The sequence below is a fragment of the Artibeus jamaicensis genome, unplaced genomic scaffold (genome assembly GCF_021234435.1).
Source record: "Artibeus jamaicensis isolate MK-2021 breed Jamaican fruit bat unplaced genomic scaffold, CSHL_Jam_final contig_781, whole genome shotgun sequence".
NCBI lineage: Eukaryota > Metazoa > Chordata > Mammalia > Chiroptera > Phyllostomidae > Artibeus > Artibeus jamaicensis.
Window position 1 is genome coordinate 2,799,533 of NW_026521968.1, and position 14,277 is coordinate 2,813,809.

The 14,277-nt window shown below is 41.3% G+C and overlaps 1 protein-coding gene across 3 annotated transcripts in view; it reads right to left on the reverse strand.

Moving 5' to 3' along the window:
• ARHGAP44 (Rho GTPase activating protein 44) overlaps window positions 1-14,277 on the reverse strand; it is a 180,879-nt gene that overhangs the window by 51,093 nt on the left and 115,509 nt on the right. For all 3 annotated transcript variants that reach the window (XM_053672692.1, XM_053672690.1, XM_053672691.1), the window contains exon 7: window positions 8,179-8,296. In XM_053672692.1, coding sequence (XP_053528667.1) covers window positions 8,179-8,296 — 118 coding nt within the window. The remainder of the gene's footprint in view (window positions 1-8,178; window positions 8,297-14,277) is intronic.

Below are 14,277 nucleotides of genomic sequence, written 5' to 3' on the forward strand. Positions count from 1 at the left end.
CTGGAGGCTCAGTGTGTGAGTGTCTGAGGGTTAAAATCTCTGGAGATACCGAGTCAGTGAGGTAAAACACAAAATTACTCTTACCTCCTGGAGCTCTACAAAGCAGTCACAGTGAATACCAGAGAAAAACCTTCCCCAGCTTTCACCACGGGGAAGGGATAAGGAACCATTCTGAAATGCACTTGAACATTAGATTCCTCTTATCAGGGTCTGCCCTCAGGAGCAAAGACTGAATCTGAGCTGAACCCACTGGGGTCTCACCAGAGCTTTGCTCATCTGGGTCTGGCCTTCTGCAGGTTGGGGAAGAGAAGAACCCAATTCCAGCCCCCTCTAGCCATCCTGTTCTACCTAAAATGAAAACTAAAACAAACAAACCAGAGAATCTGAAAACAAAACCACAAACGACACTGAGACACACTGGTCAGGAACACAGGCTTCCCTGGAAGGCTGAGACCTGATCACAGGACTGCTGAACTCTTTTCCCCTCGCACACCTGACCACCACTTCTGCCACTTCCTCCTGCCCGGCATGCCACATCCACCTTTGAGAACTGCAAGGCATACTACATGGCAAAATCACAGATTAAAGAAATCAAACAGGCATCACATCCAGAGCCAGGTGTGGCAAAAAATGCTGGAATTACCAGGCTATAAATATTTTTTAAGAGTATGATTAATAGGCTAAGGTTTTTAACAGAAGAAGGAGACAACACACAAGTATATATGGAAAATATAAGTAGAGAAACAGAAATTCTAAGTATCAAAAAGAAATGCTGGAGATAAAAAATGCTATAAGTGAAGATATAAAAAAAAAGCCATAACATAAATGAAGAATGCTCTTGATGGGACATGACTGAGGAAAGACTCTCTGAGCTAGAGGATATGAAAATAAAAAATTTCAAAACTGAAAATCAAAGAGAAAGAAGACGGAAAAAGGAAAACAAAATATCCAAGAACTGTGGAACAGTGTGAAAATGTGTAACATATGCATGGTAGAAATACTACAAGGAAGAAAAGAAAGAAAGGAACAGAAGCAACATTTGAAAAACTAATGAGTGAGAACTTCCCCAAAAGATATCAGACCCAAAACCACAGGTCCAGGAAGCTCAGAGAATACCAAGCAGGATAAATGCCCCAAAAGAGTACGCACAGGCATATCATATTCAAACATAAGGGAATCAAAAATTAAAAAAACAAACAAACAAAAAAACAAAACCAAAGAAAAAGTCTTGAAAGAAACCACAGGGGAAAAACATAATACCCATGGAGCAGCAAAACCAGGAATCATATCTGATTTCTTCTCAGAGACCATGCAAGCAAGAAGAGAGAGAAGTGGAATACTTAAAGTGTTAAGACAAAAATAAATCAGCCTAGAATTCTGCACCTTGCAAAATTATTCTTCAAAAGTAAAGAACTAAAGACTTTCTCAGACAAAAATATTGATGGAATTTGTTGCCAGTAGACCTGCCTTGCAAGAAATGTTAAAAGTTCTTCAGAGATAAGGAATATAACATAGGTCGGAACCACAGATCTACATAAAGAAAGGAAAGGAATCTGAGGAGGAACAAGCAAAGATAAACTTTTATTTTTCTTACTCTTAATTGATCTAACAGATAGATTTGTTCAAAATAATAGCAACTATGTATGTATATATGTGTACACATATATACATCTATGCTATGTATGCTTATACATGTGTGAAATGGATAGAATTAGATATATTTTGTTACTAAAAGGCACCTGCAGTATATGAAGCAGAACAGTGTTACTCAAAAGTAGAATTGGATTAATTGTAAATGTATATTGCAAACTCTAGGGCAACCACTAAAAAAGTAAAAAAAAAAAAAAAGAAATATAACTGACATGCTAAGAAAGGAGAAAAAACACAAATCACACAAAATGCTCAATTAACAACCTCAAAAGGCAGAAACTGTGTACAAAACAAAAGTAGTAGCAAAGAACAAAGAAGTAGAAAACTAACAAATATGACAATTGTTAAACCAACTATATCAATGTCTTAAATATCAATGATCTAAACGCACCAGTGAAAAGGCAAAAATTATCAAAATAAGATTAAAAAACACTTCTGCCCTAGATGGAGGAATAGGTAGATAAACTTTGCCTCCTCACACAACAAAAGGAAGGAAACAAATTTAAAAACAAAAACAATCAGAACTGCCAGAAAATCAAACTGTATGGAAGTCTGACAAACAAGGAGTTAAAGAAAAAATATTCATCCAGACCGGTAGGAGGGGTGGAGACTCAAAGCTGGGGTGGAGAGGATGAGCTGCAAGTTGGCAGTTAGAAGACCAGTGAGGGCAAGGTGGTACCTGGTGGACTGGGGGGTCCCACATTCGTGAGTGGATAAACTGGGAAGAACAACTGTGGAATGAGACAGACTGCACAATCCAGGGTTCTAGCACAGGGAAATAAAGCCTCAAAACCTCTGACTGAAAAAAACCTGTGGGGTTTGCAGTGGCAGAAGAAACTCCCATACTCACAGGAGAGTTAATTGGAGAGATACACAGGGTCCTAGAACATACACAAACCCACCCACCTGGGAATCAGCATGATGAGGAAGGGTCCAATTTGCTTGTGGGTAGCAGGGGAAGTGACTGAGAGCCAGCAGAAAGCTGAGCAAGTGGCATTGTTCCCTCTTGGACCCCTCACCCACATGCGCCATCAGAACACAGAGAAGTAGGTACCCTGCCCTGGTGAATACCTAAGGCTCCACCCCTTATTATGAAACAGGCATGCCAAGACAAAAAAATATGGCCCAAATGAAAGAACAAATCAAAGCTCCAGAAAAAAATAGAACTAAGCTATGAAGAGACAGCCAACGTATCAGATGCAGAGTTCAAAACACTGGCAATCAGGATGCTCACAGAAATGGTTCAGTATGGTCAAAAAATAGAGGAAAAGTGAAGGCTATGCAAAGTAAAATAAAAGACAATGTACAGGAAATCAACAGTGGCAGGAAGGAAACCAGGACTCAAATCAACAATTTGGACCAGAAGCAAGAAAGTACCTTTCGACCAGAACAGAATGAAGAAACAAGAATTCAAAATAAGGAGAGGTTTAGGAACCTCCAGGACAACCTTAAACATTCCAACATCTGAATCATAAGGGCGCCAGAAGGAGAAGAGGAAGAGCAAGAAATGGAAAACTTATTTGAAAACATAATGAAGGAGAACTTCCCCATTTTGGCAAAGGAAAGAGAATTCCAGGAAGTCTAGGAAGCTCAGAGAGTCCCAAAGAAGTTGAACCCAAGGAAACACACACCAAGGCACATCATAATTATATTACCGAAGATTAAAGATAAGGAGAGAATCTTAAAAGCAGCAAGACAAAAGGAGACAGTTACCTACAAAGAAGTTCCCATCAGACTGTCAGCTGATTTCTCAAAAGAGACCTTACAGGCAAGAGGGTTCTAAAGAAGTATTCCAAGTCATGAAAGGCAAGGACCTACATCCAAGATGACTCTATCCCACAAAGCTTTCATTTAGAATGGAAGGGCAGATAAAGTGCTTCTCAGATAAGGTAAAGTTAAAGAAATTCATCATCACCAAGCCATTATTATATGAAATGTTAAAGGGACTAACTAAGAAAAAGTTTTTATCTTTTTTTATCTAAGAAAAAGATAAAAAATACGAATAAAATGGCAACAAACTCACAACTATCAACTGAACCTAAAAAAACATACAAAAACAAAAGCAAAAAGAAACTAAGTAAACAACTAGAAGAGGAAAAGATTCACAAAAATAGACATCACATGGAGGTTTATCAGTAGGGAGTGGAAGGAGGGCAAATAAGGGAAAAGGTACAGGGAATAAGCAACATAAATGGTAGGTACAAAATAGACAGGGTTAGGTTAAGAATAGTAGGGGAAAAGCCAAAGAATTCATATACATGACCTATGGACATGCACCAAGGTAGGGGAGATGCTGGGTGTGGTGGGGGGTGGGGTGCAGGGCAGAGGGGAATAAAGGGAAGAAAAAAATGGGACAACCGTAATAGCAAGATCAAGAAAATATTATTTAAAAAATAGGTTAAAAAAACCCTGTGGCTCAGGGGATTGAGTGCTGGCCTGTGAACCGAAAGGTTGCTGGTTTGATTCCCTCTCAGGGAACATGCCTGGGTTGTGGGTAGGTCCCTAGTTGGGGGCGTGCAAGAAGCAACTGAATGGTGTTTCTCTGACACACTGATGTTTCTCTCCTGCTCTTTCTCCCTCAATTCCTATCTGTCTTTCTAAAAATAAATAAATAAAACTTAAAAAGACCCAAGTCTATGTTGTATATAACTCAGTTTAAATATAAAGATAATATTGTAATCTATATACTAAGTATCAATATATAGATTAAAAGTAAAGGGATAAATATATATCATGCTAAAGCTAATCAAAAGAAGCAAGATTAGCTATGTTAATTTCCCCCAGAGCAGAATTCAGTGCAAGGAAAGTTATCAGGGATAAAGAGGAATGACTCTTAATGGTAAAGGGGTCATTCCGCAAGAAGATACTTGTAGTGTGGGGCTTGTCTCTTTTTGAAATATGGAAGCAAGGCCGAGATTGAAGAGATTCCTGAATCAATGCAGGCAAAGAATGTTGCACCTGCCCATCGGCTGGAGGTCTCAGCATCTTCTGTCTTATGGAACCCACCTGGACTTGGTTTTCCTGGAAGGCTAAAGCTCTCTGGGTCCTAAACAAAGAGGAATCAGACTGCCACTCTGCTCACCTGAGGCCCACAAGCTTTCATTTTGCTGGATTACCACAATGTAAGAAACCCTAAAGATTTGTCTGGCCTGCTGAGGAAATAGAAAACCATAGAGATGTAAGGTGAGATGACCTGCTTACAGAAACCCAGAGATAAGAGGCAGGAGGACCACAGAGGATATTTGGAGCAGCCAGCAACCAGTGCAGTAGAAATAGGAGTCAGAAGGGAAATTGTATAACATCAGTGCATACACTTAAGGGGATCAGTTCCGAAGACAGACAAAGCTGACCAGAGCATGCTACTTTAATTACCATGATGGAACAAAGGTCATGGACCAGGCAAAGCGATGATGAGAGCCAGTGGAGTTACAGTGTTACAGTTGCTCCAAAGTGATTAGATAGAAACAGTATAGAATTACCCCAGGGACAGACAGATGTATGGAACGTAGAGCCCAGAAATGCATGTGAGGACTCAGATGACAGGATTTCACTTCAGGGGGAGCTGGCTTGCTTCATAGATGGTGCTGGCATAATTGGCTACTCATCTGAAAATAGACCAGCAAAACTCTACTCATACCATGTATAAAAGTAGGCTCCAGTATACTAAAATGCACAAAATAAGTGTAAAAGTATCTTAAGAATGTTAAAAGACAATAAAAGAACAAGTTAGACAAACATGGTGGGAGATCCCAGTGGGCCAGCCAGGATCTCTTCTCACGCAGAGGAAGGGCATGCATGCAGTTGAGATTTTCATGGCAGATACCAACGTCAGCAAGGTCAATGCACAAATAGAAGACTGGAAAAAGTATCTGTCGCACAGTAGATAGAAGACAGTTTAATATCCCTAACACACAGAGAACTCAGATAAATCGATAGTAAAAAAAACCCACAACAACAGACATACTGGTCCAATTGCCAATATAAATAGGCAACTTTCCAAACTGGAAATGCCTATAAATCTATGAAGGATGTTCAATAAATATGTGAAGATATAATCATCACTACTAACATTCAGAGAAATTAAAATTATAATAACAGAGAGATAGCTTTTGTCCCCTCACCAGGCTGACAAAAACTGAGAAGGGAAACAACTTGCATCCCAGGGAGAGAGGAAGGGGACCGGGCAGTTCTGCCTACAGCCGGTAGGAATGTGGACGACAACGTCCTTCTCAGGGAAGGACACTGTCAATACCGTTAAAAATGCCTGTAATGTCTGATAGAAAAATACCACTTTTGGGAATCTAGCCTAACAGGAAAAAATTACCAAGGTATGAGAATATATATAGAAGAATGTTGACTGCATCATTTTTGATGTTAAAACACAAAACAAAACAACTAAAACACACTGGTTTGAATGTCTATTACCAAGAAAATAGCTAAATAAATCATGGTGTATGTATATCCCTACCATGGAATGTTATGCACCTTATTAAAATGATTAGGTTAGATCTCTAGCATCCAATCTGGAGAGATGTCTAGGATGTATTATTGAGAAAAGCAAGTGGTAGATTAATATAAACAATATTACTATGTATAAACACGCACATGTATATAAAAGAAGTAACAGAAAGTGCTACATATGAGTGTATTACTTGTTTGATTATAAAGAAAGAGATGGAAGGTTATATGGTTCTCACACAGGGTTCCTTATCCTTATAACTTTTGTGGCCACTTGGCATGTGACAAAGTACAATGTCCACAACAAATCTCTTTATTTATTTATTTGTTTGTTTGTTTATTTATTTATTTATTTATTTATTTTTAGGTAGAGGTGAAGGGAGGGAGAAAAAGAGAGAGAAATATCCATGTGTAGTCGTCTATTACACTCCCCCACTGGGGTCCTGGCCTGCAACCCAGGCATGTGCCCTGACCAGGAATCGAACTGGTGACCCTTTGTTTCTCAGGCCAGCACTCAATCCACTGAGCCACACCAGCCAGGGCTGTTCACAACAACTCTAAATAAATACTGGTGGGGAAGAAAAACTGGGACCCTTCTTTACAAACAGAGGGTTGGTTGCTGGGCAGGAAGTGGGAAAATTATTGGTGTTTTTGGATATATTTTCATATTTTTTCACTGAATATGGTGAAGATGTATTACTTTAATAATATTTGAAGGGGAATTTAATATAGTTTTTGGTAAAAAGAGCATATGTAAGAAGCTACACAAGAACAAATGAAGCTGTTAAACTTTTATTCTGATGTATTCGGATATGCACATTAAGATCCCCTATTAACACCGCCTTCCCGTGTCTGCTGAAGAAGTGATTCTGTAAGAAACAAGATTCTTAACTGAAGAAGGTGGCTCCATGGTAAATGGGTAGAGAGCACAGAGGCAAAGTGGAAGCACAAAGAGAACGGCTGTACGCACTCACAGCACCAGCTCGCTAGCTGCATTTATGCAGGCATTCGAATGACAAGTCAGCTTGACTCTTGATGGGTCTTGGATCTGAAGTACTGATCTTACTTCACTTAGTAGGTTGCACAGTACTGCACTCTGAGGTAAGAAATTCCTCAAATATTTTTCAACATTTCTAATTCCAGAGAAAAATTCCACCTGAGTCTGAATGTCACCTGAATGCAGGGTCAAAGTCACCTACATGAGTGATCACAAGGGATAAGGTGATGGACAAGCTAACAAGACCAGATGGGGTCGCATAGAACAGAGATATCTGCATGCAAAGTGGCCACGCTCCTTTACAACTGTGATTAAGACAACAGGAACCCAGTGCAATTTCAGAAGCATGAGATTGCTGTTGCAGGGACTTAAACCCACACCGAAGGTCGGCAGTATGTGCAGATGTACATGTACACAGGAAGATGTTGCTAATGGTACTGACGAATGGCACTGCTGACTCAGCCTGACAAATGTTTTTGGGGAAAGTGGATGGGACACCCTGGGCTGCATGTAATGAGGGGGGCTCTGTCAGCCCTGCTCTGCAGGCATGTTTGTTAGGTGGAGGCGCTCCGCTCAGCTGGTGGGAGGTTTCTCCTCTGTAACTGTTTCCTTGGCTAAAAGCATGTCAGCTTCATAGGTAAGGGTCTCTCCCAGCAGGCAAAGGATTGATATAAAGTAGCTTGGAAATATTAACAGGCACAAAAGAAAACTTAGTATCACCATTGAGTTAAGACTTATTTATTGTCTAAACTGTTCTCAACTGTTCTGTGTGGCCTAGAAACTATTAACTGCGGCTCACGACTTACAAAACCTTCACGCAGACTACAAGGTCATTTCCTCTTTGCCTACCACCAGGAACACTGTGATCACCCGCCACTGCCCCATCAAAGCCCCAGTGCTCTCCATTCGTCCCTGGCTCTTAGGGGACACCAGCAAGCAAGCTTGGGGCCCATTAGTTAAGCAGAGGCTCACTCTTAGGATTTCAATACAACTCCAGGGAACAAAAAAAAAAAAAAAAAAAACTCCCTTAGGGCACCCCGTCTGTCTCAGAAGAGAGGAGCAAAGAGGGGTACCCTGCAAATCTCCACTCGGTTGGCAGCCTCCTCCATTTCTTCCCTGAGGGCGTCGGCTTTGGCACCGGCTGGCTGTAAACTGCTGGACAAACCTGAAGACTTGGAAGTCTGCTGCCACCTGATGGAAAACAGGAGAAAAATAGGAGAGGTGTGAGATAGGTAGAACCCTGGGCATACTGTGGGAAGGCTGAGAAACAGCTGGTTACAAATACTACCCAGGGGACACCATGCTGACCATCAGCTGTTGCTTCAGGCAGGGCACCAGCCCCAGTTTGCCACCATGTTCCCTCCTGTCTTCTGACCACAAAGGCCAAATGACATTGCCACTGTGCTCTTGGAAGCTTGGTCTGTGTCATTCCTTTAAACTCCCTGCCTGTGCTGTGGGCATTTGAGTTTGGAAACATTCACCTACTTGGCTAGAGCCAATAACATATGCTAGGTGACAGGATATGTTGATAAGAAAAAAAACAAGTCCGAAGGCAAAACCCTCTATGGATGAAACCGAGGGTCCTTATGACTTTGATTAAATTTAGCTTTTAATCCTAGCTCTAGAAATCACCTCTCTCTCTCAGATCCAACCAGTCAGCTGCCAGCATGACCCCTCACCCCTCATCCGAGGTGTATTGTAATTTTTCCTTGTATAATCCGTAACCTGCACACTATTGAGGAATTCCTACTTTGGGGCATTAGCTCCCTGTTCTCCCGGGTGGTACCTTTCATAATAAAATCACCATCTTTCTCCATTGTAGTTCTTGGCGTTTAATGTTTGGCTCTGCTTGCGCTGGGTGGGTAAACTCTTTCTGTTCTGTAATTCTGGTAAGCACACACACAAATTCCTAGCAACATTTATATTTTCTTAAGAATTTACCTTTGTGCAGGCCTTCTGAGGAAGCTACTCCAGAAACTTTTACAGAAAGCACAAATATTTCTGGTTACTGTGTCATCATCAGGGATGCACCAGAAGCATGCCCTGGAGGAAGGTTGCAATTGTGCCAACAGGAGCAGCCACAGTGGGGAAGGGCAGTGGGTTCTCTTCCATTGAGCCTATAAACTCAATGGCATATAGAGTTAGGTCAGCAAGCAAGAACAATAAGCCAAATGGGTCACTGTCTCAAAAACCAGTCCATTTGATCCTTTATTTTCTGCTTGTAATAGGGGCATGAGCTATGTAACTATTTCTAACTTTTGATTAAAATGCTAGTGTAATGAGGATGACAAGGGCAGCTGACACCTGGCTGCAGTGTCAGGAGGGCAGGAGGGACACTTGGGACGGGCACCCAGGTAGGGCTGCCCTGTGGTCTAGGAGGCAGCTGCTCCTCACAGGGCTGATGAGGCTCAGGCAGAGACTGGGTTGTGGGTTTCCACGTTTTCATTAACAAGAGAAGCTATAAAGTGTCCTGTAAACTCTCCACGTGAAAGGCAGTAACAGATTAAATAGTTTCTTTTAAACCCTCTGCTGTTCAACACCATACAGAATACACCGTACAGCTCCTCGGGCTCCATCCAAAGAAGAAGAAAGAAGTGCGGCATCACCCTGACTTTGAGAGTCAAGAATCTGATCACTCAGTGTTTTCTCTACACATTTTTGTTTTCTTTTTGGTTATAAGCAGGACAAAAAGTGCAAGACTCTATGATATAAAAAGGGGAAACTAAAGTTATCTTTGCTATTAGCAAACAGTAGCAAGATTAAGTGTTGTTACTTAAAAAATGTACTCATGAGAAAATTACATACAAAAAGCGTCGAGACATTAAAGCTGTGTTGAAACCCTGAAGGCAGACACACCATATACCCCGAGAAAGCAGCCCTGGGTAGCTCAGTTGGTTAGAGCAACGTCCTGACACACCAGGGTTGCAGGTGTGATCTCTGGTCAGGGAACATGTAAGAGAAAAACCAATGAATGCACAGATAAATGGAACAACAAATCAATGTTTCTCTTTTTCTCTCTAAATCAATTAAAAATGTTTCAAAAAAGAATCCAAGGACAATTAGAAAGGAAATATTTTCCTCAAAGATATTTAAAAATATAAGCTAACAGATAAAGATTAATAAAAAGTCCTGGGCAATTCCTTCTTATAATGATTTGCCTTACAAAAATGTCATATTTCTTTAATACCTCCCACATTTAACCATTTAAAATAAAGTATTAAAGTGTTTTTGGCATATTTTACTTTATTTTTTTTTACTTTTAAAATTATATTTTGATTATGCTATCACAGTTGTCTCATTTTTTCTCTCCTCTTTATTCCCCTCCACCCTGCAGCCCCCTCCCACCAGAATTCCCCCACCTTAGTTCATGTCCATGGGTCATGTATGTAAGTTTTTTGGCTTCCCCATTTCCAATACTACTTTAATCTACCTCTGTCTATTTTGCACCTACCATTTATGCTTCTTATTCCCTGTATTTCTTCCCCTATTCTCCCCCTACACTTTCCCCACTGATAACTTTCCATGTGATCTCCAATTCTGAGAATCTTTTCCTGTTCTAGTTGCTTGCTTAGTTACTTTTTGCTTTGTATTTTTTTTTAGGTTCAGTTGTTGATACTTGTGTTTGTTGTCATTTTATTATTTGTATTTTTTATCCTGTTTTTCTTAGATAAGTCTCTTTAACATTTCATATAATAAGAACTTGGTGATGATGAAGTCCTTTACCTTGACCTTATCTGAGAAGCACTTTATCTGCCCTTCCATTCTAAATGATAGCTTTGCTAGATAGAGCAATCTTGGGTGTAGGTCCTTGTCTTTCATGACATGGAATACTTCTTTCCAGCCCCTTCTTGCCTACAAGGTTTCTTTGAAGAAATCAGTTGACAGTCTTCTGGGAACTTCTTTGTAGGTAACTGTCTCCTTTTGTCTTGCTGCTTTTAAGATTCTCTCCTTATCTTTAATCTCGGGTAATGTAATGGTGATGTGCCCTGGTGTGTGCTTCCTTGGGTCCAACTTCTTTGGGACTCTGAGCTTCCTGGATTTCCTGGAAGTCTATTACCTTTGCCAGATTGGGGGAGTTCTCCTTCATTATGTTTTCAAATAAGTTTTCCATTTCTTGCTCTTCCTCTTCTTCTTCTGGCACACATATGATTCAGGTGTTGGAATGTTTAAGGTTGTCTCAGAGGTCCCTAAGCCTCTCCTTATTTTTTTTCTGAATTCTTGTTTCTTCATTCTGTTCTGGTTGAATGTTTCTTTCTTCCTTCTGATCCAAATTATTGAGTCCCAGTTTCCTTTCTGTCACTGTTGGTTTCCTGTACATTTTCTTTTACTTCACTTTGCATAGCCTTCACTTCTTTCTCTATTTTGTGACTATACTCAATCATTTCTGTGAGCATCCTGATTACCAGTGTTTTGAACTCTGCATCTGATAGGCTGACTATCTCTCCATCATTTAGTTCTATTTTTTTCTGGAGCTCTGATCTTTCATCTGGGCCATATTTTTTTGTCTCACTGTGCCTATTAGGTAGTAAGGGGCAGAGCCTTCAGTATTCTTCAGGAGAGGGCAAACACCTCCGTCACTGTGTTATGGCGCTGTATGTGGAGGAAGGGTCTGAGGGAACAATGCCACTTGCTCAGCTCTCTGCTGGCTCTCAGTCACTTCCTCTACTACCCACAAGCAAATTGGGCCCTTCTGGTGCTAATCCCAGGTGGGTGGGTTTGTACAAGTTTTAGGACCCTGTGTATCTCTCCAACAAATTTTCCTATGAGGCTAGGAATTTCTCCTGCTGCCACAACCCCCACAGGTTTTTACAGCCAGAGGTTTTTGAGGCTTTATTTTCCCACACTGGAACCCTGGGTTGTGCAGTCTGTCTCACTTCCCACTTGTTCCTCCCAATTTATCTGCACACAAATGTGGGACCACCAGGTCCTCCAGCCACCACCTTGCTGTGAGTTCTCTCTGCCCTAGCTGCCTGTCTCCACCCCTCCCATCAGTCAGGGTGAATGTTCCTTCTTTAACTCCTTGGTAGTTGGACTTCCATACAGTTCAATTTTCTGACAGTTCTGCTTATGTTTTATTTTTAAATTTGTTATTTTCATTCTTTTTGTTGTGTGAGGAGGCAAAGTGTATCTACCTATCCCTCCACCTTAGGTAGTAGTCTTTTCTTGTGTAATAAACTATGAGATGCCGTGGCTGTAATTTCAATCTCAGATAATAAATATACCTCTGTGACAGATTGTGTGATCAGGCTACAGCTGCCATCTGACTCATGCAACCTGAAGTAAAAAACAACTAATCTATATATGAGTGTAAAAAAATAAGTCAAGTGAGTGTAAACACATTTAATTTTTGTGGTTTTATAGATTTGGATTGAATTTTAAAAAATTATATTTAATACATGTACATAAAGTGAAGACATTTTTCATGATCTCTTTTTTTGTTTATTCTCTCCATGTCAATTCTGTCCTTTAGTAGATAACGTGGTAGTTAAAAATCATGACTTTCCCCTCCCTTCATAGGGAATTTTATTTGTAATATATAAGTAATCTATTTTGTTATTATAAAGCTATAAGATATTATAAGATGCCCTAAAATGGTCTCTTTGTGGACATAGCATAATAAAATATCAGAGGAAGCTTGGAAAAATTGGTCTAGGCAGTATCTGCTAGGAAAATGACGTTAATCATGAACTTCAAGGTCTGGTGGCCTTTTCAGTCAGCTGTTTTACAAATAAACTCAACTGTCCTGCTCTGTTCAGAGAAGAAACAGGGATTCTGGAGCAAGAGAAGAAACAAGGATTTTTATCCAAGAAGAGTTTGAGCTTTAACATTTGAAGAGCAGAAAGGTCACTTGTTCCCACTGAAGTAGCTGCTGTGATAGCATCATTCTCTGGGAGGGATGCTGTCACTACATGAGCTGGGGGAGAGGAAGGCAGAACACAAACTTTGACAAAGGCTGAGGAGAGAAAACAGTCAGAAATAAGGGGAAAACGTGTCAAGGACAAGGAGAAGAGGAAAAAAGGTAGATATAAGTTCAGGGTAACAAGAAGTCCAGAAGAAGAATTTTTGGAAGGCAAACAGGAACATTTCTTTCATGGGACATTCACTATCCCATCTGTCTAGACTGCTTCCCCCTGTCACAGCATCTCCTAACTTTTGAGACCCTGTCCTTCTACTGCTCTTAGGGGCTGGCCAAAGGCTCTACAGTCTGCAAAGCTCCAGCCTGTGGTCTGGGGGAGGGCACCAGAGGCCAGCCAGGCCCATGCCTGCCCTTCATCGCCTTGGCCAATTGTCAGGCTGAGGAAGTGGCTCATCCCAACGACCAGGCAAGTGAAGCCCCTCCTCTGCACATTTCCAATTGAAGCAAAGGAGAAAGCGCTCACGCTGTGGAGACCTGAGCACAAGGGTCATCCAGTGAGCATGCAGACAATGGGCCTAAGGAAAGGCTGCCTATGTGCAGAGAAAAGCGGGGCGGGGGGCGGGGAGATCTTCCTGATGGCAAAGAGGACCCACCACCAGGCCCAGGGTACTTAGAATGGCCACAGCCCTAAAATTAACTCCAGGAGCTGCCCACCATGCTCCCCCAAGCTCTCCATTTACTTGTGTTACTTCACTTATCTCCAAAGAAGGTAGGTGGCTTAGTCTGCTGGGACTGCCATAACAAAACGCTACAGGCTTGGGGCATAAACAGAACTCATGGATCTGGCGGCTACAAGTCCAAGATCAAGGTTGCAGCAGGGTTTGGATTCTGTCGAAGGCTCTCTGCCTGGCCCACAGCGGTCTTCCCTCTGACCCTGTCTCCACAGGGCTTTGCTCTGAGTGCGCATAGAGAGAAGCAGAGGGCAGAGTCTCTCCCTTCTCTCTTCCTTTTCTTCTAAGGCCACCTTTTCCTATAGGACCTCATTTAACCTTAATTACTGCTTAAAGGCCCTATCTCCAAATATAGTCATGTTGGCAGTTAGGGTTCAACACAGGAGTTTTGGGAGGGGAAGAAACACAATTCAGTCCCCAGTAGTTGCACCCAGAGGCAGCTGTGCAGCAGAAACATAAAATGTCCAGGATCCAGAGGGTTCGCCTTGAGATATATGTCCCTGAAAGAGTGAGGCCCACTTTGGGAAGAATTGGGGCTCCTTCCTTAACCACTGTCATACCAATCCAACAGCAGAAAAGATGTT